The sequence below is a fragment of the Heterocephalus glaber genome, unplaced genomic scaffold (genome assembly GCF_053883595.1).
Source record: "Heterocephalus glaber isolate CG9 unplaced genomic scaffold, H.glaber_assembly_v1.0 deba00001452, whole genome shotgun sequence".
Taxonomy (NCBI): Eukaryota; Metazoa; Chordata; class Mammalia; order Rodentia; family Bathyergidae; genus Heterocephalus; species Heterocephalus glaber.
Window position 1 is genome coordinate 23,430,935 of NW_028258302.1, and position 23,585 is coordinate 23,454,519.

A 23,585-nucleotide genomic window follows, 5' to 3' on the forward strand; every position below is an offset into this window, starting at 1 on the left:
TGTGGAGGTTTTCTGGGGGTCACTGCACTGGAGACAGGCTGGCCTCCTGCTCAGACCCCATGTCTCCCTGGAAGTGGATCTGTGCCTCCACTCCCCCAGTTAGTACCAGCTTTTAGAAACAGGTCCATGGTTTGTTCTGACTAAAGTGCCAGGGACCAATGAGCAGCAACTTCTGGCCTCTTAGTCCACGCCAAAAGCTAAAATAAAGCTAGCGGTGATTTGGTATCAAAGGGCATCATCTGAAGCAGCAGTGGAGAAGAGGAGGGGGTAATGTTTGGAGGCCCCTAAAATCAGGTCACGCGAAGGTTCCACAGCAGGGCTGAGCGGAACTGCGGTGGCCAGAACTGCTGAGTCGTGGCCAACAGGGCCCAGCCCTCCCCACCTCCCTTCTGCACCCCAAGATGGCCCAGGGGAGGCGAGGGAGGAAGAGGTAGGCCACAATCCTCCCCGATACACATCTCAGCTGGGCAGTCGGCCCCAGGGCACTGGGCATGTGCTGAACCAGGGCTCAGCTGACTCAGCAGCCCACCTGGCACTCGCTCACTTTGCACAGGCACACCGGTGCTCCTGGCTGGCTGGGCCGGGAAGGAGCTGAGCCCCTGAGCCAGGCCGAGCTGCTGGTGGGGTGGGCAGAGCCCCAACCTGTGTGTCCCTCTCCCGCAGCCCATCACACAAGCAAAGGAAATGCATGCCGATGTTTTTATTGATCAGAAAGGAGGTGACTGGTCACCAGAACACTCCTAGCAGGACCCAACGGCCCCAGCAGCAATTCCAGAGCCTCACAACTCCCTGTCTCTCTGCGAGCCTGCTCCCCTCCCACCCAGGGCCCTTCCCCTAGGAGGTTCTGATCCCAACCCACATCCTCAGCCCCTTCTTCACGGCTCAGCCTTGGCTGGGTCCTGATCCTAAGACGAAGGTGCCAAGGTCAGAGCAAGAGTTTACAAAGGGGCCTGGGAACTTTCAGGAAGGGGAGGATCCAGGTTCCCACCCGTGTAACCCACAGCAGTTCCACCGAAGCCTTTGTTCTGGGCCTAAAAACGTGACAGTAACTGGTTTGGTCTGAAGACTCTCCAGGGGCCCCCACAAATGCAGACAGGCAGACGTCCAGGGACTAAGAGCAGCCATGGTCCCTAGCCAGTAAGGAGGAAGCAGGCTGTCTTCTCCTGCCGGCCCTGAAGCCACCCAGCCTGCCTGCCCCCACAGGCCCCGGTGGCTTCACGGGGCTATTAACCTGGCGAGCAGCTGTCTGTCCTTCTGTGGCAGGGACCTGGCCTGCCATGGGGGAGTTGCTCACAGGCAAAAACTGCATCCACATGTGCGTGTGTGTGCGTGAGTGCGCACGCCTGTGGGGCCCCAGGTTGCTGAGGGACAGCGGACCAGCCTTCCCCTCCCCCTGCCTGCAGAAGGAAGGGGATAATGACAGACTATTAAAGGAAATTAAGCCCCACCTTCAGAGATAACCTAATGGTCCCCCACCCTCTTCTAACATCTGGCCCCACCCCCACCACATCTGGAACAGCCAGCTGCCTGCAGATGCAGGGTTCAAACTCCAAAGCCCTGGAGGTCCCAGAGCCCAGAAGCCTCCAGGCCCGGAGGTCCCTGCCCAGCCTCCTCTGCCACTCTGGCCTTATCCCCACCTGCCCAGGCTCCTTACTCAAGCTCCCTAAGTCCCTCTCTACCACTCAGCACTTTTAGGCAGGAAGTGGCCAGCTCTCCTAATTAGAGGCTTCCAGACAGGTAACGAGCACCCTTTGAGGGCCGAGGCAGATATTCAAGGGGTTTCGTTGCCTCCTTTCTTTTCATAACAAGCCCTCAGACACCAGGGGTTCCTGTCCCTGTTTGCTTCCTACAGCTGAAGGGTGCTGGGGGTCACTAGCTGGGTCCCCTTAGGAGAGTGTGCCCAGATCTCTCTTCCTGGCGTGATGAGAGCCATAGGCTGCCTGGAACTGGGGTCCTCACAGCAGACCCTGAGGGCTCAGCTTCCACTCCTGGCGCAGACCCAAACACACTCTTCTTAGGCCCCAGAAGGCGTCCAGATAGAGGGGAGCCATTCTCAGTCAGCTTGCTCATGCAAAGGCTACTGGCCTCGGACCTCTGGGGGCCATGGCTGAAGGAGAGGGGAAGTCGGGGTCAGTCATCCTTGGGCCAGGCAGGGTGGCATCCTCCCCAGAGCCCAGTGCCTACAGTGGCCAGCACACTTGCAGGCACGGGGGGAGGTACCGAGGGCCCCCAAGAGGAAGGAGGCTGGTATATGTCTTGCCCTTGCCAGGCAGGGTAACCCAGCAGGATGGCAGAGAGAACGGCAGGCAGGAGTGAACTCAGGGCACCATGTGCCACCACTTGAAGGCAAAGGGCTTCCGGCGCACGTTGGTGCCGCAGTGAATCTCTCCCTGCAGCCGGTGGTAGGACAAGTAGTCATCGATGAAGATGCAGTGGAGGCCCAGCGGCTCCAGCAGCAAGCGCACCTTCTCCTCCAGGCAGCAGCGGCCGTTGATGATCGGCCCATAGGGCTTCGGGATACCTAGGTACTTGCCCAGCACCACCATGTTCACCTGCAGAAGGCAGAAGGCAAGAGGGAGGCTGGGCTGGCCATGGCCACCCATCCCCGGGGCCTGACATCTTTGCCGGGACTCCTGGGCCGCCAGGACGCACAGCCACTCAAGAACTAGGGCTGTGAAAGCAGAGGAGGAACACATGCATGGTTGGAAGGCAGGACTGATATTTGTACCAATCAAAGTCACCCTTTCTTCTAACACTTTCTTCCATCTATCAGAAAATTGTCAATTGTTTTACTGCCATCTGCCAGCAATTTGTACAACAAATATACAGAGCTACCATGGGGTGAATGGGGCAGGGATGATTCTGCAGTGCCCAGGCTGCTCAACTATCTTTGGCAGCCCTGATCATGTTACCATTTATTGAGCGTCTTCTATGTGTCAGCTATATCAGCACTAAAGCTCACAGCCTCCCTCTGCAGTTATGGCTCATACTGTTAAGTAACATGATCAAGACCACGCAGCCAGAGAGCAATGAGATTAAAACTTGCACTTGGATCTGACTCAGGCCAAAGTCTATGCTCTTGGCCCTTGCTGGAACCAGGCCACCTGTGGGGCTGAGGAATTGGGGACTGGGAGACACTGAGTTTATTGGTGGTGGCACCTCTCTGCTTTCCTTGGTGGCTTGGGCCCTATTCTGGGGAAGGACAGTCCCCTGGACAGGTATTGTGACAGCTTCTCAGGGAAACTCTCAGCCCGAGAGTGACGGCATAAAGTGCAAGGGGACTGCCCGAGGTGTCCAAAGGGGACACAGGGCCACCATCTGGGGGGTAGTCCCAGGTGCCTCAGTATGGGGGTGTCTAGGACATGGGCCCTGGCACTCTCCATGCCCTGCGCCTTGCCCTGCCATGCCACCCATAGCCAAGACCAAGGTGAAGTCAGGGGCCCATGGTCAGCCCCTGGCCTCGGCTCGAACTCCCTTGCTACCCATGATTGGCCGGAAGAGGCCGGGTGGGGGTGGGGCAGGCTGGGGCCCAAGGGCAGGGAGAGGAGTAAGGAGCCAGGCTGACAGCCATCGGCAGCAGGCTCTGTTCCTCCTGGTGAGGGGCACAACTCAGGCAAGTCACCCACTTTCCTTCCGATCCTCGGTCTCCCCACCTGACAAAGGTGGAGGTTACTGAGTGTGCCCCGAACACCTTTCCAGTGAGGACAGACGGGTACCCCATGGGGAGCCTGGACAGTGTCTGCCGGGGAGGGGTCCCCACAGCCACAGCCCAGGGAGGGCGAAGGTCATGGATCCCTGCCTCAGCCTTCCCCACCCTCAGCAGAGCCAGGACCCAGTGGTCCCTTAGAGCTTTGCTGCCCCACACGGCAGCCACTAGCCATGTGGCTGCTTAAATCAAAATTAAACCACATTAAGCCAGGTGTGGTGGCACATGCTTGTAATCCTAGCACTCTGGGAGGCTGAAGCAGGAGGATGGCCATGAGTTCAAGGCCAGCCTGGACCGCACACTACAGCAAGACCCTGCTTAAAAAAATTAATTAATTAATTAAATTTAAAAACCAACTAGATGAGTGCTGACTGGTATCTAGTGGGCAGAGGCCAGAGATGCGCTCAGCATCTGACAGCACAGGGAGGGCCCAACACCCTTCCTCAGAGCAGTGGGCACCGGGGTCAGGGTGCACCAATCACATCGTTCTGGCCCCTCCCAGGTGCCACCCAGGTGAGGTCACCTCTGCTCACCCGCCCATCAGCTGCCTTGGTAATGAGAGTCAGCAGGGCCACCACCGGCCCTGCCTGCCGATTCAGGCAGTCTCCTGTCACCTGCGGGGCCACCGGGGGAAAAACAGAAGCCCAAAACACGTGGGATCAAACCACTTTTTCTTCTTCCATTTGGAGCGGGACTGAGACAAAGCCCTTTGTGGTGGGGACCGCACTGTGCCCTGCAGGTGTGCAGAGCACCTGGGTCTCGCCCACCAGGTCCCGACAGCACCCCTCACTGTGCACTCAAAGGCACCTGGGGCAAGAAGTTGGCCCCAGCTGGGGACACTGACAGCTGTCCCCCTACCTCCGACCCTGCAGGACCTGAGCCGGGGCTCTCCCTCACCATGTCTGGGAAGAAGGCTTCAGCGTAGGCGCCCTTCAGGGAGAAGAGCTGCGGGATATCGATGATGTCATCCTCTGCCAGGCCCAGCTCACGCTTCAGCACATCGCGGTTCCAGTCGATGCAGCTCTGGGGAGGAAGGTGGCGACAGTCTCGGGTCAGCAGCACCTAAGTGGCCCTGAGCGCCTGTAGGCTCCTTAGGGCCTCACACAGCTCTGTGAGACAGGGGCCACTGTGGTCCCAAGGTGGGGAAACCGAGGCACGGGCAGCCGCAGTAATGAGGCACACCACACAGAGAAGGGGCAGGGCTGGGGCTGGATCTGGGCAGTTTGCAGTTCCAAGTCCCTGTTGCTTTGCCACACTGTCCCAGTCCCAGCCACAGCATGCCTTGTGCCGCTGCCCATTTCAGCACTCAGAGGAAGTGTTGGCTGCTGTTGCGCTGCACCCTGTGCCAGGCACACAGCAGGTATCACGGGGGAACCCCACCCTGGCTGGAGGCCCTGGGCCCCCGTTCTTGGCACTGCTGCCCACCAGACCCTTTCTCCCCGTATCTCTCACTCACCACACTTCCGGAGGAGAGCCTGGACCTGCTGCCCTGGGAACGACTCATCTCCCTCACCACCTGGCAGGGCCCGGGCTCCCTCACAGGACTGGGCTCCCAGTCCTTTTCCTTTGTCGTGGAGCCCCTGGTGCGACAGGCTCCCCACAGCTCTAGGACAAGCCCAGGCCCAGACCAGTACCCACCCCTGGGCAGTGCCCAGGCTCCACATCCCTCACCTGGACATGGAAGCTGTCATTCCTGAGGTGTCTGTCTGCCAGCATCTCATTAATGCTTCTCTTCACCTTGTGTCCTAACCCTGCAAGAGAAAGAGGGTACAGGGCCCAGGGAATCCTTCCCTGGGGCCACCTCACCCTGAGGTGACAAAACCCAGGGCAGGATGTTCCTCTTGCCCGTGCCAGGGTCAGAAACCAGCATGGCGAAAGCCAGAGGCTGCAGGTACGACCCAGTGGCAGGTCAGAGACCCTGGGAAGGGAATCTGAGACTTGAGGGCCAATAATTACAGCACAGCTACCATTACTGAACACTCACAGTGCTCTGGGAAGCCTCATTAATTGATCATTGATCTTTAAAACAGTTCTGGGAGCAGTTAATTATCCCTCCACTCATGAGAAAAGGAAACTGAGGCCGGAGAGGTTCAGAACTCCCTGTGGTTGAGGCCACAGCCAGCACATGCTAAGACCAGGATTCGAACCCAGGCCTGTCCATCGGAAAGGCCACATCCTCCCCTATGCCTATCCAAGGACCTAGGGCCCTCAGCTTCCCACCCCTGACCCAGGAAAGGCCGAAGCATTCTCATCCCACATCCCCAAGCACCCAAGGGTGCCATTCAGGCTCCAAACCAGCCTGGGTAGAGCCTTGAAGGGCATCACCAGTGCTTGGGCTGGTGATGAAAGGGCAGGAGCTCCCCGGGGTGGCCGAGGGACTGGGCCATGGCACTCACCAGCAAACTGGGCTGCCTCCCCATAGCCCTCCTCTTTCTTTTTCTGGAACAGCCTGAGGCAGGCGCTGGGGCTGGCCAGGAGCACCCGGAAGCCCTGCACAGAGGGAGGGCAGCCCAAGCCCGGGCAGGGTCTGAGTTGAGGAGCTAGATCACACATGGGGCTCCCTTCTGGCCTTGATGTCACCATCAGCCACAAGACTGTCTGCAATGTCCCAACCCACCTGGGGCCCTTCCCACTTTGCCCCCTGAGGAGCTCTTATTTCTGCCTTCAAGCCAATGCAGCAGTCCCCTTCACGGGCACAGGCAGAGCTTGGCACACACTCCAGCTGCACCCTGTCACTGCCCATCAGAGCTCCTCCTTGCTGGCTTGGAACCAGCAGCCTGCTTGCTCCCTGAGGGCCATGCCCTCCCCAGTGCCCTCTGCGAGGTAGTGGAGCCCAGTAGTTAGCATAGAGACCAGATTTGAATCCTACTCTGCTGCCTGCAAGCATGAGTTTGGGTAAGTTAATGGCCCTTTGAGCCTCAGTGTCCTTACCTGTAAGGGGACCAATAATAACAGCACCACCTCTTGGCCTGGGTGGAGGACTGCATGCATGAAGCACATAGTAGGCACATAGTAGGCGTTCAGTAAATTTGCCCATTATTATCAATGTTCCTGGCTCTTGGCAGAGGAAGTCGGGTCTGAGTATATACTCACCTCCTCCAGGCAGCCCCCACCCCAGGTTGACACAGCCCAGTCCCGGTCCCCCTGGACACAGGGTGGAGCCAGACCTAGGTGGGACCATCAAGCCAGGCAGGGGCTGAAGCAGCTCAGGCAGAGGCCATGGTGTCGGGGGGGACACACCTTCGGGTCAGAGGTGGGCACAAAGCTCAGGAACTCGTCCACATGGCCCACAGACAGCCAGTCCGAGTAGAGCTCCACAGGTGCCTGCACCTGCTGGGCTGCCAGGAAGTCTCGCACCACCTTGGCCATCCGCCGCCCGCTAGACCTGCGGAGACAGCGGCTGTCACCTGGTATCCTCCTGCAATGGTGTGTGCAGACCCCCAAGCTGCATAGTAAGAATGAGTCCTCTTTCCCAGATGCGGAAACTGAGGCCCAGGGGCCAACGTGACCAAGCCTGGGCCGCACAGCTGGGAAGTGACAGGGCCAGACCCCCTGGTTCCAAGCCCGAGCTGGGGCTGGAAGCATGGGAGCCAGCAGGGAAGGCAGGAAGCGGCCTTCATAGGACTCCACAACTGCTCAGCATGGCACCAGTTCAGCACTGCCCAACCCGGGCCTGTCACAGCCTGGAAGCTGGTCTTTAGTCGCTCATCTCCAGAGGAGGTGCCCTGTTGCACCTGACACCCCTGAGTCATATGACAGACTCCACCTGCCAGGCAGAACCAGAGACCCTCCACAGCCTGAGATTCAGAGAGAACTGCCTCTTTCTCAAGGGACATGCAGCTTTTGCTCAAAATAGGACCAGGACCCAGCGAGCCCCTTCTTGAGCACAGAGTCTGATTCTGTTGGAGGGTTTCAGTGAGATTCCTGGGCCCTGGTATGGCTCCACCTCACAGGCATGGAGGATGTGGCCCAGGAATCTGCATTTGGGTGGCTGTCAGATTCTTGTGCATTGCAATTTGAGCGCCTGCCCTGGGCATTTGTTCTCCATGATGTCTGATCCCTGAGTTCACAAAACCACTTCTGGGCATTGTCATACCACCCTTTGTGGGGGAGCTGACATGGACAGATGGGGGCTGCTTAGAGGAAGGGGTAGCAGAGCAGGACACAGGCCCTGTGCATGGGGACTGTCCACAGGACAGGGGAAGAAGGCATCACCAAGCAGGGAGGGACCCTCAGTGTCCCATTTCACAGATCGGGCAGTTGAGGCTGAACTGAAGGAGGTAGTGTTACCATCCAGATGCCGTAAGATGACACTGTCCAGCCTTCCCCAGCTGTGCAGGAAGACACTAACACGTGCTCTGTAATACATGCTTCTCAGTCTGTCTTATAAACTAGGGTCACGCTTCTTGCCCTCACTTGTCTGGCCTAGGGACAGATGGACCAGCTCCTGGACCTGTGTCCACTCTGGCAGCTCTACCCTTACCAAGGGAAAGAAGTGATCCTTCCTCTGCCTCCACCCGGCCAGCTGTCATCTTCCCAGGCACCCAGTCCCCACAGTCCAATGGCTTCTGTCCTCACCTCCTTCAGGCTTAACTCAAATTCACTCTATGAGGCCTTTCAAAGCAGCAACATCCATCCATCTTTATTTCTCTCTGCCGCACTGGGCAAGGCCCGGCAGACTGCCATCTTATTTGTTGTCCTGAATTTCCAGAGAATGGAAGCTCCCCAAGGACAGGGCTTTTGTCCAAGTTGTCCACAGCTTTGCCCCCAGCACCTCACGCATGACACCCACTTCAAAACTGTCACATGTGGTAAAAAGGCTTTGTTCAGCCACTAGGTATGAGCAGTCCGGGGTCTATGTTTTGTGTACGACAGATGACGGCCCTGATTGGAATTTTTGGGATGGGATTTGTGGGAAATTTTTCTTGTGTTTTGTTGTTTTAGTATGAAATAAAATTTTAAAGGATATTTTTTGGAGACAAGATCTCACTATGTAGTCCAGACTGGCCTTGAACTCACTTTGTAGCTCAGGCTGCCCTCGAACTAATTCCCAGCGATACCCCTGCCTCAGACCCCCCAATGCTGGGATGACAGGCGTGTGCCATCGCACCCGGCTGAAGGGATTGCTCTGAAAGCAGTGAGAGGGTGCGGAGAAGAGCTGGGCTTCAGGAGTATTCATGAGGAGACAGCAGCAGGAACGAGAAGGGGGCGTGGGGAAAGGGTGGGGTCTCTCTGCGGTGCTCTCCATGCCAGCACCGGGTGGGGTCCGGAGGATTGGACCCAATGACCCCCGGCCTGGGACAGCAGCCCTGTCTCTGAGTGATCATCAAAGCTGCCACTACGGGTGGAAATGCTCAGATAAGAGCCCAAGGTGTGCCACAAGGGTGGCGAATCAGCAGAGAAGGGACCCCCTGTTTGTTGCTCACCTTACTTCCCTCACACTAAGTACCTCTCATACGATCCTCTGGTAGCCCTAGGACATAGTGCAAATATCAGCTCAGGTCATGTGACGGGTGCTCTGCCGAGCTCTGAGACCAGTCCTCATGGCACCCCTCCCTGCACACTCAGGTCCATCTTCAAATGTGTCTGGCATGCTCTTGCCTCAGGACCTTTGCACAAGTGGCTTCCTCTCCCTGGAACATTCTCCTCCCAGACAGCCCCATCTTTAACTCCCTTACTTCCTTCAAGGCTTTGTTAAATGTCACATTTCCACCCAGGTGTGCAAAAAATGCATCGATCACTTACTAAGTGCCAGGCACATAGTCCTTTGGCCAGGTTACCTCATTTAATCCTGACTCCAGCCCTGTGAGGTTCTGACTATTACTATCCCCATTCTCCAGATGAGGACACTGAGGTTCAGCAGAGAGAAAGTGCATGCATTCATTCACGCATCCATACTTCATCTGCTCATCAGAGGTTCCATGCAGCTTACTTGTTGATTGTGTTTGCAAACTGCTTACCTCTCCTGCCAGAACGTGTGCAGGTTTCTGTTCACTGTTGAGCTCAGAAGTGGCAGCAGGGGCTCAGGACAGCAGCCCGAGGTACTAAATTTTAGTTTGGGGCCCCCGGGACAGGAGAACCGGGTTCTGCTTATACCACTAACATGTTGTGTGGTCCTAGACACGAAGCTGCCAGCAAAGTCTGGGGGGACCCAGAGAGGCCTCCCCACCACCTGCCCCTGCCTGCTCTCTGGGGTCCTCAGGCTGCTAGGGGTGGGGATGACCTTGAGGGCCTGAGCAATGGCTGCACGCGGCAGAGCACTGACCAGCCTGGACCTGCAGGGCCCAGCCTGGCACTGATCTGTCTGTCTTTGCCCGTGCAGAGCTCCTTTCCACCGGCACCCAGGCCCCAGACCCCAGGGGGAGAAACTGCAAGCCTGTCTCCTTCGTCACACTACAAACCCCAGGATGGGTTTCCTCATCATCTCTGCACCCCAGATGGGCCCCAGGCCTGCTAACAGGAAGTCCCAATAAATGAGCATTGAACTGGTAGATCAATACAGGAACGAACGCACGTGTCTGAGCCTAAGCTCCTTGCCTATAACACAAAGCTAGGAACAGTCTGGACCCGACACGGCTGTAGGATAAATGAGGGAACTGGGTAACACTTCATGTGCCAGGCGCACAGCAGTAGTATCCAACCTGCTTCAAGGAGGCCCATGGCTGGGGGCCAGCTGAACCTTCCATAAGCACTGGAAAGGTGGTTTAATGAGTTTTTTATCACGTCATGCTGATTATATAGCTGCCACAGAGATTTTTATTAGGCCCATTTTACAGAGGAGGAAACTGAGGCATGGATTATAAAATACATTTCTTATTTAAAATGTATCTACATTGTTTACGGCTATCTCCCTAGCACTGTCAACCATGCCTGGCACAGGATATTTTTTAATGAATTAATTGAGCACCTACTATGTGTTGGGAACTGTGATAAGTACCCAAATCACTTGATTGGTAAATAGCAAAGCCAGGACTCAACCCTGATTCAGACAAAGTCTGATTCATACTCTGGAGGCCTCTAGGCCTTTCAGCCCCTGGGTGCGGGCAGGACCCAGACCCAGAGTAATCATGAGCAGGTGGGCATCTCCTGGCCTGGGCACCCAGTTCAGCACCCTGGTTACCCAGGAAACTGCCCCTGAACTGATCCAGAGCCCGAAGCTGCTGATCACCACGTGGCCACAGCACTTTCCCAGGGAGACAGGCAGGAAAGGCCCTGAGCTGAGCTGGGAAGCAAGCATACAAACACACGCTTATAGCTTTGCTTTTTGGAGCCTCTGCCTCCCAGCTGCAACATGAAGACCAGAATCGTCCCACGTGATAGGGCCAGCCCAGGAGTAAATGGTGTCCCCTGGGTAAAGCATCATGTGCGGCATACCATAGGGGTCACCACAAGTTTCCTACAGAATGAAAGCTGCTCTCTAAAGCAATGTTTCCACTAATGACCAGCTCAGGAGCAGCTGGCTCTTCCCCAGAGCTTCCTGACACCCTCTCCTTGCTCCCTATGCCTGAGCTTGCCTGACAGCTGGACTTCCTGGGGTGGCCGTAGTGAGCATCTACTCCATCTTTGTAAGACAGGTATAGGTGAGCCCAACATGCAGGTGTAGATCATCAAGTCAACAGCAAACCCTGGTGCTGAGAGAACTGCTGTGTGCAGAAATCCTGGGACTGTGTGAAACAGCTGACGGTGAGTCTTCATGAGCCACCCTTTCTGTCTACGTAAATCTTACTCCTTGGGTCCTCGAGAGACAGCCCAGTCGCCCTATCCAGTGCACTGTGCTTTGTGCTTGAGCACAAGATCCAGTGAAGACTTATTCGGATGACATTGCTTCCTTTTCATGATTTCTACCTCAAACTGAGCAAAAGAACCCAAGGCTGAGCTGGTCACACTGAGAGCTGAGAGCCAGCAATACCAAGAACTGACAAGACTCGTAACACCCGCACTGGGTGAGTCTTCTGGGCCCTGGACCCAAGGCCAGCCAGGGCCAGGGTGCAGGTCAGGACACACCGAGGCTCCATGCCAGCCTCTCACAAACAGACAGGTAGCCTCTGAGGCTTGCAGTAGGATCCTGAGAAACATTCCCTCATCAGTTACCTTTAGGCAGGGTGTACAACCCATCGGCCTGGGGTAGTAGACATCGCCACCTGTCTGAGCCCTAAATGCCTTGTGCCCTGCCTGAAATGGGACCCACCAAGTCACCTGGCATCGTGGCCAACCACTCACTCACCTGCAGCCAGCTGCCCTGGGCTCTGGTGACCTCTGGGCCTTTTCAGCTGTTGCCAGGACAGCAGCTATTCTGGCCTCCTGGTGGGAGACACCAACAAGCCCTTCCCCTGTCCCTGTGCCAGGCACATGTCACCTCTGCAGCTCTGCCAAAATCACAGAGAAGCTGGGAATCTGGCGTGTCTGGGGCATCCCAAAGTACATGTTTAATCCCAGTGACTAATTAAGCTCATAAAATTAGGTGGCCAAAAGACCCAAGGCCACTAGTTTCCTCCTACGATTCTGTGACCTTTTAAATCTGAGATTCTAGGACTCTGAGTCTGATTGGAGGATTCGAATCAGGCAGGAAGGTAAGACCACCTCTCAGACTGGGGAAGTGTGCTGGTGATGATGAGGGAACCTCAAGGGTGGGTACTGCCATCATCCCATGTGCCCCTGTCCCTTCCCCGCTGGCCTCTCACTTGGGGAAGCTGCCTCCGATGAGGATCCGGCCCAGGGGGTACTCCGTGTCGCCCACTGTCACGGGTGGGCTGACGTCCAGGTTGCCGAAGGAATCTAAGCTGGAGGCGCCAGAGAAGAGGAGCTCCCGGGTCACGTAGCCAAAGTCAGGACTCTAGGGAGGGACCAGCAAGACGCCAGCCCAAGGAGGAGGGGTCAGTTAGGACAGGGAGGGGCAGCTCCAGAAGAGGACTCTGCTCCCTGGCTATCACACCTGGAAAGCCACGAGGCCCTCTCCCACATCCCCCTGCTCTCTGGGCACCTTGCCGTTTAAGTTCAAGCCCCAAACCGAGAAGCAACCAGAAGGTCCCCAGGTGTCTGGAAATTAAGCAGCACGAGTCTGCAGATCCCGTGGCCAAAGAGGAAGTCTAAGCGGAAGTTAGGCCACACACTGATGGGAAACATAATAAAAATACAGCACAGGAAAACTGGAGGGGCCTGGCGGGGAGCATGGAGCAAGGATGGTGTGCCACCAAGGCCCCAACACACACATTAGGAAGAAGAAAGGATCCAAAGTCGCAGCCTCTGTTTCAAGCTAAGGAAAGAACAACAAGCTAAACACAAAGAAGATGACAAGCAGCAGCAGTGAGAGCAGGAATCAGTGAAAAATCTGCCGGCACCTGCCCGACGCTCCTGGGGTTGGCCAGCCAGGGTTCCCACCGCGCTGCTCCATGCTGCCCCTAGTCGAAGCACTTACCCTGCAGGGTTCACTGGCACCTGGCCTTGGCCAAGTTACTCAACATCCCTGAGCCTCAGTTTTCTCGCCCACAAAGATAGGACATAACCGTACGTATTAGTAACAACAGAGTGCCCCAGGGAAATCTAGGGGACAGCGCCTGGAACTCAGTGTCTGATGGCAGCTGCTGCCACCCCAATCCTGTGCACAAGAGGCAGCATAGTGCCTGGCACAAAGTACGTGTTTAGAAAACATCTGCTGTCTGAAGACAGACTCCAGCCCTTCAAAGCCGTGAGGGGTCAGCAAGTGTGCATTCCCCCCTACAAAGCAGCTTGACCTTGTGCTGTTTCCCGTTGGGAACAAGCCCCTCACCTAGGAGAACTCTGCTATTCTGCTCGCCCCAGAATAGGGGAGGGGCTGTGGCAGTCACTTATTTGCATAAGATTTGCATCTCATTTGCAACCCCACCATGGCTCCCATTGGCTTCCCATTGCTGGCACCCCTGTTCTGTGCCCTTCTGCCCCCTCCTCCCATTCTCTGCCCTGTGCCACACACCAGGATCTTCTTATAGGGAAAATCCCTCAGGCCTCTGTCTCTGGGGGAGTCGAAAACCACTGGGAAGGATTTGTGAGGGGCCTCAATATAGCCGAACTCCATCTCGTCCTGGGGGGAGAAGAAAGAGCCGCAGGATGGTTTTTAGCACAGGTGAGCCCAACACCTGGGAGTGGGGTGGGGTGGGTGGAGGTGAGGCCCCAGGACCCCACCAGGAGAGGGCTGGGTCCCTGGCTCCTCTAGGGAGGCCAAGGCAGTGAGGCCCTGTGCAGGTCCCCGTCCCCAGAGGACAGGGTCCTCTCTGGAGTCACTCCACACCCACCCACCTGGATCCAGCGGTCGTTGCGATTCTCCACCCGAGGGCAGATGACTAGCTTGCAGTTGGCTTTCAGTGCCAGGTTAGCCATGTCGTCCAGAAACTTCTCATTGGAGCCGTGAGCATCTGTGACACTGTAAAAGATGCAGAGGGAGTTCGATGATGACCTCTGGCTACAACCTTGAGCCAGCCCCTGGGGCAGAGGGTCCCTGTCCTGAGAGAGGCTCACAGGGTAATGGGGTGGGGGTAAGGTCCCCCACTGTGACCCCTGCAATGTGAGCACTAAGGACAGGTGGTCGGGAGGTGGCCGTGGAAGTGACCTGAGCCTGCATCTTCCTGGGAGAATAGAGGAAGAGGGGGCCTCAGCAAAGGGTCAGGGTGCCTACAGGAGCAGGGGCTCCCTCATCAACACGGGCAAGCACCTGGGCTAGGTGGGCAGAGCTCACCTTCACTACCTGCTCAGCCTTGGCCCTCTCCTTGGTTCTGACCTGTGACGCTGAGGCCTCCCTGCTGCCAGGGGCCAGGGCAGGATTCTGAGAGATGGCAAAGCCCAAGGCCCTGGTGGAGCCTGGAGGCTGGGTCCCTGTCCCCAGCAGGCACAGGTATAGCCTCAACAGAGGGAGCCAGGCCTCCTGTGGCCCCCAGCAGCCTGAGCAGGGCTGGGGCCCTGGCTGGACCAAATCTGGGGTGCCATGGCCTCTGCAAGAGGACCAAGGGGGAGAAGATGGGGAAGCTTGAGCCTGTGACCTCAGCCAGACCCCGGCTGCTCAGGGCAGGGACCCTGGACCACCTGCTGTTGCCCTGTCCCCAGCTCTGCTCTGCAGCCATCCCAGGGCCGCCTCTCCAAGCTGGTGACAGGGGACAGTGGTGGGGAAGGGGCACACCTGCACACATAGAGCTCCAGGGGCAGCTGGGTGTTGGGGGTCATGATCCAGGGCGCCACACGGAAGGCCACGGTGTCTGTGAAGAGAGGCACCTCGGGCAGGGCCTGGAGGGAGAGGGGGACTCAGCAGCCTCGTGGGGACCCCAGGCAGCCCAGGTGTCCAGCCCACCCAGCCGGACAGCCCCCACCCAGCTCCTCGGCACCCGCACCCTGTGCCAGGGCATGCCTACCACTGTGTCCACCAGGTGGACACTGAGGGAGACCAGCCCCGAGAAGTCTGCATCGGGAAAGGTGAGCCCCTCAGCACAGAACCCGATCTCCCGCTCCCCCAGCTGCCGCTCCACTCGGTAGGACAGGTGCTGGGGCCCCAGGACCCCCTTGTAGTCGAAGATAGACGTCCCACCTAGGGAGAACCAGAGTCAGGACCCGTGCTGGGACCCGGGTTGGAGTGGGGTGTGTGTGGCAGGGGTGGAGTGCTGCCAGGACGGAGGACACGCCCACAGACATCATGCCCACGGTTGGGAATATAGGAGTAGAGCTGCCTTTTTGGTCAGGTCCATTTGGGTTCCTCTCCAAGTTTTGTCATGTAGAGCTGTGTGGCTTTGGCTCAGTGACTCAACCTCTCTGTGCCTCCATTCCTTCTACGTAGAATGGGCTAAGGTAAACTTTAAACTGGATAAAGAGCACCTGGTGCCAAAGTTGAAAACACCCAAATGTCTCTCCATGGACGAAGATAAACAAAATGTACAAAATGTGGTCCACCCCTGAGGTGGAATACTATCCATCCCCAAAAGACAGGGAGTAGCTGGGCATGGTAGTGCACATCTGGGAGGGATTACATCTGTACTCTGGGAGGCTGAGGCAGGAGGATCACAAGTTGGAGCCCAGCCTGGGCGACTTAGTGAATGGGGTGGTGAAATGCTCAGAGGTGGGGCTGCACACTGCAGAGAGCTCTCTAAAAGCCATCAGCTACTTACTTTCTAATGCTTGATTTCGGGCCAAGCCAGGTCAGTGGCAGAGCGCTTGCCAGTATGTTCTAGCCCCTGGGCTCCATCCCCAGCACCAAAACCGAAAGGCAGAATAAAGCAATCTTATGTTATATTAATTTCACCTCAATTTAACAAAAAAGTTGAGCCAAAGTGGCTCTGCCCAGGAGCAGCAGAGGCTTCTTGCTGTTTATAAAAACAGCAGCGGGCACCTCAAGGTTAAGGACTGGTGTATTTTTTAAAGCTACAGATTTTTTTCCCTTGGTGCTGGGAATGGGACCCAGGGCCTCCCGGTGCCAGGCAAGCACCAAGTCCTGCCACTGAGCTAAGCCCCAACCCCTCAGCTACAGATCTTGATTAATACAAACCCCAGTGGGACAGGGGGTGCTGGGGGCACGGCTGGGCATTGGGATCACTGGTTCTCATCCCCCCCAGCTGCCTGGACAGTAAGCAGCAGTCAGTGAGAGAGCTGTTCATGCAGGCTGCCCAGAGGGCAGTGGAAAGAGGAAGGGTGTGGTCCCCAGACACCTGGTTGGCAAACCTGCTCCCCCCAATTGGTTGTGTGCCAGAGAGTTTGTGCACCTGAGCCTCAGTTTCCCTCCTTGTAAAAAGGGACCAAAGGCCAGGTATAGTGGTGCATGCCTGTAATCTCCTGGAGGCTGAGGCAGGAGGCTGAGGCAGGAGGATTGCTCTGAGTTCAAAGCCAGGCTGAACTACAAAGCGAGACCCTGTATCAAAAACCAAATTTTAAAAAGGACCAGAGGGTGAGCCGGCCATAGGAACCCTGCCATGCGGGATAGAGTAGCTGTTTGCAGGTTTCTGTGAGAGTCAGGAGGGGCCATGGGAAGGTGAGAGGTGCAGGGGAGGGAGGGAGGACAGAGGATGGGAGCAAAGAGGTCCTGCAGCCACTCACCCGGAGCGCGAGCACGGAAGACCCGCACCCTCCTGGAGTCGGACAAGGACACACTCAGGACCAGCTTGTGTCTGTCGAAGAGCTCATCTGGGCCATCACATGTCAGCACGATGGGGGACATGTCCTGTAGGTCTGGGGAGCAGCCCCCTTGAGGCAACCCTTCCCACATCCCTCCAGCAGGACCCCCCTTCCTGCCCAGCACCTCTGTCACTACCGTCCAGCGACACCAGCTGGCTGCTGTTGAGATCAGGCTCCAGGGACCCACGGCTGTCCTTGTCACAGTTTACCAGCAGAATGGCCCCGTGGCCCTCAGGACCCCAGCGCCAGGTCTTCTGCAGCAAATCAAGAAGCTCAAGGTCAGTGGGACCAAGGGCTTACAGAAAGCGGCTCTGGGTACAGCCTGGGCCGGTTGCTAAGTTGGCTTGGAGACTTCCATATTCTGGGTTTGCTTAAAGATTTAAAGCTGGGTCACACACCTAGGGACTGGAGCTCTCAGGAAGGTGCTAGACCCACAGCCACCCCACCCTTGTGCAGTGAACAGCCTGTGTAGCCATCCATGGCAGCTCTGCCCCAGCTCATCCACAAAGCCTTGTGATCCAGGCTGCCTCTCTGGGGTCTTTTCCTTCTACCCCTCCCAGGACATCTTCCAGGTACTTCTTGTGGGATAAAGCCCTGAGCCCACCCCATTCTCCTCTTCCCTCTTCATGTTCTAATTGGGGCTGACTACCCTCGTCCCCCCAACCAGCAAGAGCTCATTCAGTCACTCAACAACATTTCATGAAGCACTCACCATGTTGAAGAGGTCCAAATACAGTTCCCAAAATAGAAAAAACAGCATGAAGGACAGATCCCAATTCCAAGTCACCACAGAGACCCCAGGGGGTGAGCTGTTTCCCGACAGTCACACAGGTGTGAGTTAACATGGACTTGGGCCATGGTGGCCGTTTCAGGATGAGCTCCCTGTGCTGTTGGAGGCCTCACCTTGTCCCCTCGGTGTCTCTTCACCTTGCCTGTGCGGCTGCTGTCGACATCAAGGGAAACATCTGGAAAGGGATGGGGAGCAGCCACTGTCTTCAGAGCCCTCATGTCCGGGGCTGGCAAGCTCAGGCTCCTCCTTGTCCCATGAGGCTCAGGAGCCCAGGCCTGGGGACCGTCCCCAACCTGGGTGGCATCTGTGATTCTGCTGTAGAGGCACCCAGGCCTTCAGCCGGGGCCCCTGACTGGCAGCTGGGGCCTGGCCCAGGTCCCTCGGCTGGGTCCTGCCATTCTCAGAGTGGACTGCTCTGGACTGTGGTTACCCAGCCACTTGGCTTCCACAGTTTCGTGCTGGGTCCTGCAGGTCCTGGCCGGCCCACAGAGACTCTGAGTGCTAGAGGCCTACTGGGCCCTCGCCAATGGCAGGGAAGTTTCTAGATTCTTGTGGCCCCAGCCATTGGATTCCGGGGGCCTCCACTTTGCCAAGCCCCTCTAACAGGCCCTGGGCACAGTCCCGGGACAGGACATACCCACTGCAGTCAGGTACAGCATGCTGTGGCCCAGGGGATCGTCTTCCTGGTGCTTGAAATATGACACCTTCACCTGTGGAACAGTCAGCCCTGAGCCCTGAGCCCTGAGCCCTGAGCCCGGGGCAAGGCGCCTCCCCGGAAAGGGCAGGGAAGGGGAGCCCTCAGTCCACGGCCCCAGATGGAAGCTGGTGCCGCCCTGGCCCTGAGCTGGGGAGCCAGGAGGGCTGGCCAGGTGGGAGATGGGAGAGGTGGGGCCTTGGAGGCGTCATCCGCACGCAGGCCGGGGATGAGAGGCGCATGCGCAGGTGCACAGAGAGGTGTGCGCGGTTGCGGTGCTGTGCGGCCTGCACATGCCGGGGCCTAGGGGCCTCTTGTGAGCCCTGTGTGCAGACTGACTGCAGGAGTAAGCAGGGTAGTGCTGAGTTGGAAGGGCAACCAGGCTCCTCTTGTCTCTGTGGGGTGCTGTGTGCCCCTGCGTGGGGCTGGGGGCTGGAGGGTCTGCGGGTTTGGTGGCTGTGGAGATGCTGTGCTTTGTGGCTGTGGGGGTGATGTGCGCATGCGTAGCCATGAGGGCTCGTACCTTGGGTCGGGAAAGCACGAGGGAGACCCAGCTTCTCACTCTGAGGAAGTGGCTCTCACCTTGAGGTCGTTTAAATCCTTACTGGCAGTGTCCACGGATATGACCACGTCTACGTTGGCGTCCAGTGGCCAGTGGGCCTTGCCTGTGGGTTCTGTCACCCGTCTGGGATCGTAGGCCATTAAGACCTCCACCTTAGAGCTTGCAGAGACCCTGAAGGTCTTGGCATCCCTGGGCACATCTCTGGCAGAGAAGCAAGAGAGGAAGAGAGCCAGGGCTCAGGAGAGTGGCCACAGTGGGGTGGTGAGCAGGGGCTGCCTCTTAACAACTGCCCCAGGGACCCCCACCACCAAGCCTCACTGTGCTTCAGCCACACTGGCCTTCCTGCTGGCCCAAAAAGATGCAAGCTGTCCTGCCTCAGGGCCCTTGCATGGCCATTCTCTTTACATAGAAGGCTTTTCCTCGGTTTCCCCAGGGCTCACTACCTCAAACTACAGAGCTCTGCTTAAACATCACCTTCTCAATGAAGCCCTGACACTTCATTCAGCACCCCCCAGTTCTCCCCCTTTCCCCTTCAGCCCTTTTCCCTTGCCCTGTTTGTGGTCTGTCTCTCACTAGCTCAGCTCCGCCAGAGCAGGGAGTTTTGTCTGTTTTGCTCACTGCTGTCTCTTCAGTACTTGTGCAGTGCCTGGCAAATAGTAAGTGCTCAGTTTGCATTTGTTAACAAATGACAGGGTTCTTAATTCCAGCTGCCTTGCAGGGGTCTCAAGCCTGTCTGCCCTAGATGGGGTACAGCCCTGGACTGGCAGTGCCTGGTGCAACCTCTCCCTGCCCTCATACCCCATGTCCACCAGACATCCCAGAGCTCTGGGCTCTGGAGGGGCTGAGAAGCTCCTGTCAGCCTGGGCCCCTGCTGCTAGGCCTCCACCCCTTCCTCTTGACACTAGCTGCTCCCAGCACAGGAGCAGCCTTTCTGGACCACAAGTGCAGAGAAGGGCACCCTGCAGACTTGGGCTATAGGGCAGCAAAGCCAAGCCAACAAGGCCTTGGGGTGACATCTTGTCCTCCAGCCCCGAATACACATGAGCCTTCTGTGCCAGGCTCCAGCTGGTCTTAGGGATCCATGGGGAGCTCACACCTGGAGGGGAGTCCATGCTACATGTCAGGACTCCACCATCACTGTCATGTCCCCCTAGAGTGTCGGCCTCAAGGACATCACCAAGCTCAGGTCCACTTACAGACGTCTGCCTGACTACAAAGATGCCACTGGAGGGGTCCTTTTATATCCTTCCCTTGATCCTTTCCTGACCGTCCAAGAACCTACACAAATAGGCTTCTGGAGAAGCCATACCGACCCCCTGCCAACCGCTGCCGTGGTCACTCTGTTCCTTCAAACAGCAATGATGCTAACACTGGTCTACTCAACACTCCCTAGCTCCCCACAGCCTGCCAAGCAACTGTTATTATCCCCATTCCAAAGGCCGGGTAGGAAGGGAGAGGGCTACCCTGAGCCTCGAAGGCTGCTGGCTGGTGATGCCCCCTCCCCACACCCACAATCACGCCCTCTGCATCACCAAAGGCCAGGATACCCTGCAGGAATCCTGTCACCTTCCTGCCCTGCATCATGGTTTACTCCCATTTCCATAGAAACCCCGAGTCTTGTCTGACCTCCTGTTCCATCTCACACACCATACTGAGTCCTCTAGACCTTTGTACTCTCCCAGAAACCTGCTGCTCACAGTGGCTGTGGCCCCACATTGGGCCATTACCAGGAACTGGACCCACAGCAGACTCCCCTCTGCCACCCACTTGGACATCAGCTTACACCCATTCCGCCAAGGCCGCTAAGCTCCAGTGCCATGGAAGCCTGTGGCCCTGGGACTGAACCTGTTTCACCTGCTCCTCACTGTCCCCTTCATCCACCATTTCCATTCCATAGCCCGTAGGGCCATCACTCCCTTGTTCCAATCTCACCTGGCTCATCTTTCCCTCTGCCACAAGCCCAAGCTCAGCTCCCACGACAGTCACAGCCAGTGTTCTGTCACCCTGCACCTGAGACATGACTATAGCTCCCTGGGTTCATGACCTCTGACCTCCAGTGACCCCCTGATACTGCCTGGCTGTCCCAGGAAACCATTCCACACTCCTCTCCATAACCCCCTCTCCCCTCCTCACCGAAGCTGGTCACCTCCTCTTGCCACCACCTGCCTCCCAGCACACTAACCTCGAGCCTACATCCTACCTGCCCTACTGCAAGCCTCCGCCTAGGGCAGCCTTTCTCCATTTCCTCCACCCAGCAGGCAGATGTGCTACAAATGTCCCCACTCCTAAACCCAGGGTTCCCTTCAACAACCCCCGCATCTCTTTGGCGCCCTCTACCGGAACACTGTGTGGGGGTGTGACCCTGCAGGCCCTTTGGCTTCTGAAACCTGCCTCCAATCAGGCTTCCTTCCTTGCCATCAAAACTGCTCTGAGGGCTGGGGATTTAGCTCAGTGGTGCTGCTGCCTGCCTCGCAAGCGCAAGGTCCTGAGTTCAATCCCCCATACTACAAAAAACAAAACACAACAAAACAAAACTGCTCTGTACCAAAGCCAGGAGTACTCTGACTCTTGCTTGTTGATTGGCAGAGACCTTTGGTCCAGCTGATCATCTGTCCTCCTCGAAACACATCCCCACCTGGCATCAGGGACCCAAGCCTCTGCTTGTCCCCTCTCACTGCTCTACCCCCTGACCTCCAGGCAGAGGTGAGCTGGTGATGTTTGATAACTGGGTCTCAGTGAAAGGGGAATATGGATATATATCTATTATAAATTTTGTTGATATAAGTGATGTGCATCACACAATGTACAGGTAATATTAATATTGCTCTTTATTGTAAAATGCATCTCAGATTCCACAGAGTCCATTCACTGTAACCATAGCCAACCTGTGGTTGTACTGGAGTTGGATAATTATTTAAAAGATTCATTGCATCCCAATCTGCTAATTCTCCCAATCCACTTAATGTCACTAACTCTGGTGTGTGACATGAATGTGGATCCATATTTCTGCTGCTATTCACAAGTGAAATGAAAAAACTGTGTCCAACACCACTCCCTCAGGACCTTCTTTGCTGAATCATATAACTGGGGAAGAAAGCATCAGTTTTTGTGCTAAGCCCAGTGTAATGGCTGCAGACCAATACACATTTATGGTTCATTTGCATTAATGTTTCTCAATCATTTTCTCAAGGCCAGACAATCAAGAAGAAAATCAACAATAACAGCCTGCTGTGTAGGCTTTGCCAACTTTTGTGGCACAAATGACTCCACTACTAAGCCGGGGATTTAGCTCAGTGGCTCTGGCGCCTGTTTCACAAGCAGAAGGATCCAAGTTTGATCCCTGGTACAAAAAAAAAAAAGCAAAACAAAATGACTCCACTGCTGCCTGGTTTTAAGTTCCCAGCCCCACACCATTGAACTACCCTTGAACTCAGACAGGGTGTGGTAAAATAGCAGCCTATTACTTAAGTATTTCCATCATGTATAAATAATATAGAATGCAGTAAAATAATTAGGAAGTGTCTTCCATACTTAGTACCTTTGTTTTTAAAATCCAGACAATTCCCTACTTAATTATGATGGATGGTTCAGCTTAAGACTTCCGACTTTACCATGGTTGGGAATGCATCCACCCAGCGTTCTGTTTTTCACTTTCAGAGCAGTAGTCAATACATGACGTGTGACACTTGACTCCATAATAAGACAGGCCTTGTATTAGCTGATGGTAGCTAGAGGAGGGGTTCTGAACATGTGTAAGCCAGGCGGTGCAGTGCTCCATAGGTGAAGTGTATTCAATGCATTGACTTAATATACTTTGATGGGTTTGTTGGGACCTAACCCCTAACTCTCTGCCTCAGGAGCCGCTCCATCCTATGTCCCCTCGAGCCCCCTTCTACTCCCCAGCTCACTTTCCTGCTCTTCCTCCACACTTCTCACCTGCCCGTCGTCCATCTGCCCCTCTAGAATGCAGCAATTTCTGCTGTTCTCTCTGAGACACTGCTGCATCTCAGTGTCCAGCTCAGAGCACAATAAACACACTACAGATGAGGACTGTGGCTTTGTCAGGACTGCCCTGGAGCTCCAGAGTGCTGAGTGGGGTTGGACCCAGCCTGCCTGGCTCCACAGCCCACCCAACACATTCCGAGAGAAAGTAGACACGAGCCCAGCACACCCAGGGAGCAGCAGAAGGGTTTCCAGCTTGTGGGAGACCCTGCTTCACTCCTCCCAGGGGCTGCCTCTGCCAGACATGGCAGGGCTGTGGGGAGCTGTCCCCAGCTCTGGACAAAAGTTGACACCTCCAAGTCACAGCCCTGATGGTACAATCCATTTGGAGTCTTGATCGAAATAATAATAATAATAATGAAAGAGGAGGAAAGTAAAGACAGGCCACAATTCCCTAGCCTTCTGCAGGGTGGATTTGCTCCCTCCTCCCCAAACTTGCTCAGTGCCTCCTGCCTCTTTGGGCTGCTGGGCTCCTGTACCCACATGCTTCACAACCTCACCCCGATACCTACAGGTGCCAGGTGAAGTACAGGCAGGGGTGGCTTCTGCAGTGGCAGAGGAGGGGGCAGAGACTGGGGCCACTTAGGCTCCTCCCAGCCCCTGGGATGGGCCTGCTCTAGCCCCCTCCCCAGGCCTGGGGTGCAGTCCTGGCTGTCCCTAAACTCAGGGTCAAGTGCAGTGGCAGGTTTGAAAGTTCCCCTTGAAATGA

The 23,585-nt window shown here is 56.3% G+C and overlaps 1 protein-coding gene across 2 annotated transcripts in view; it reads right to left on the minus strand.

Annotated features, from left to right (window-relative positions):
- Positions 1-691: 691 nt before the first annotated feature.
- Padi1 (peptidyl arginine deiminase 1) overlaps positions 692-23,585 on the minus strand; it is a 30,327-nt gene continuing 7,433 nt past the window's right edge. Inside the window, exons 2-16 of one of the 2 annotated variants that reach the window (XM_004850388.3) lie at positions 18,895-19,075; positions 18,256-18,328; positions 17,732-17,793; positions 16,965-17,082; positions 16,751-16,882; positions 15,082-15,254; positions 14,853-14,956; positions 13,979-14,102; positions 13,656-13,763; positions 12,388-12,539; positions 6,947-7,091; positions 6,103-6,196; positions 5,378-5,457; positions 4,604-4,729; positions 692-2,552 (exon numbers count right to left, since the gene is read on the minus strand). In XM_004850388.3, coding sequence (XP_004850445.2) covers positions 2,319-2,552; positions 4,604-4,729; positions 5,378-5,457; positions 6,103-6,196; positions 6,947-7,091; positions 12,388-12,539; positions 13,656-13,763; positions 13,979-14,102; positions 14,853-14,956; positions 15,082-15,254; positions 16,751-16,882; positions 16,965-17,082; positions 17,732-17,793; positions 18,256-18,328; positions 18,895-19,075 — 1,906 coding nt within the window. In that variant the 3' untranslated portion in view covers positions 692-2,318. Of the gene's footprint in view, positions 2,553-4,603; positions 4,730-5,377; positions 5,458-6,102; positions 6,197-6,946; positions 7,092-12,387; positions 12,540-13,655; positions 13,764-13,978; positions 14,103-14,852; positions 14,957-15,060; positions 15,255-16,750; positions 16,883-16,964; positions 17,083-17,731; positions 17,794-18,255; positions 18,329-18,894; positions 19,076-23,585 lie in introns of both variants that reach the window. The other variant, XM_021262907.2, reaches the window with a different exon arrangement.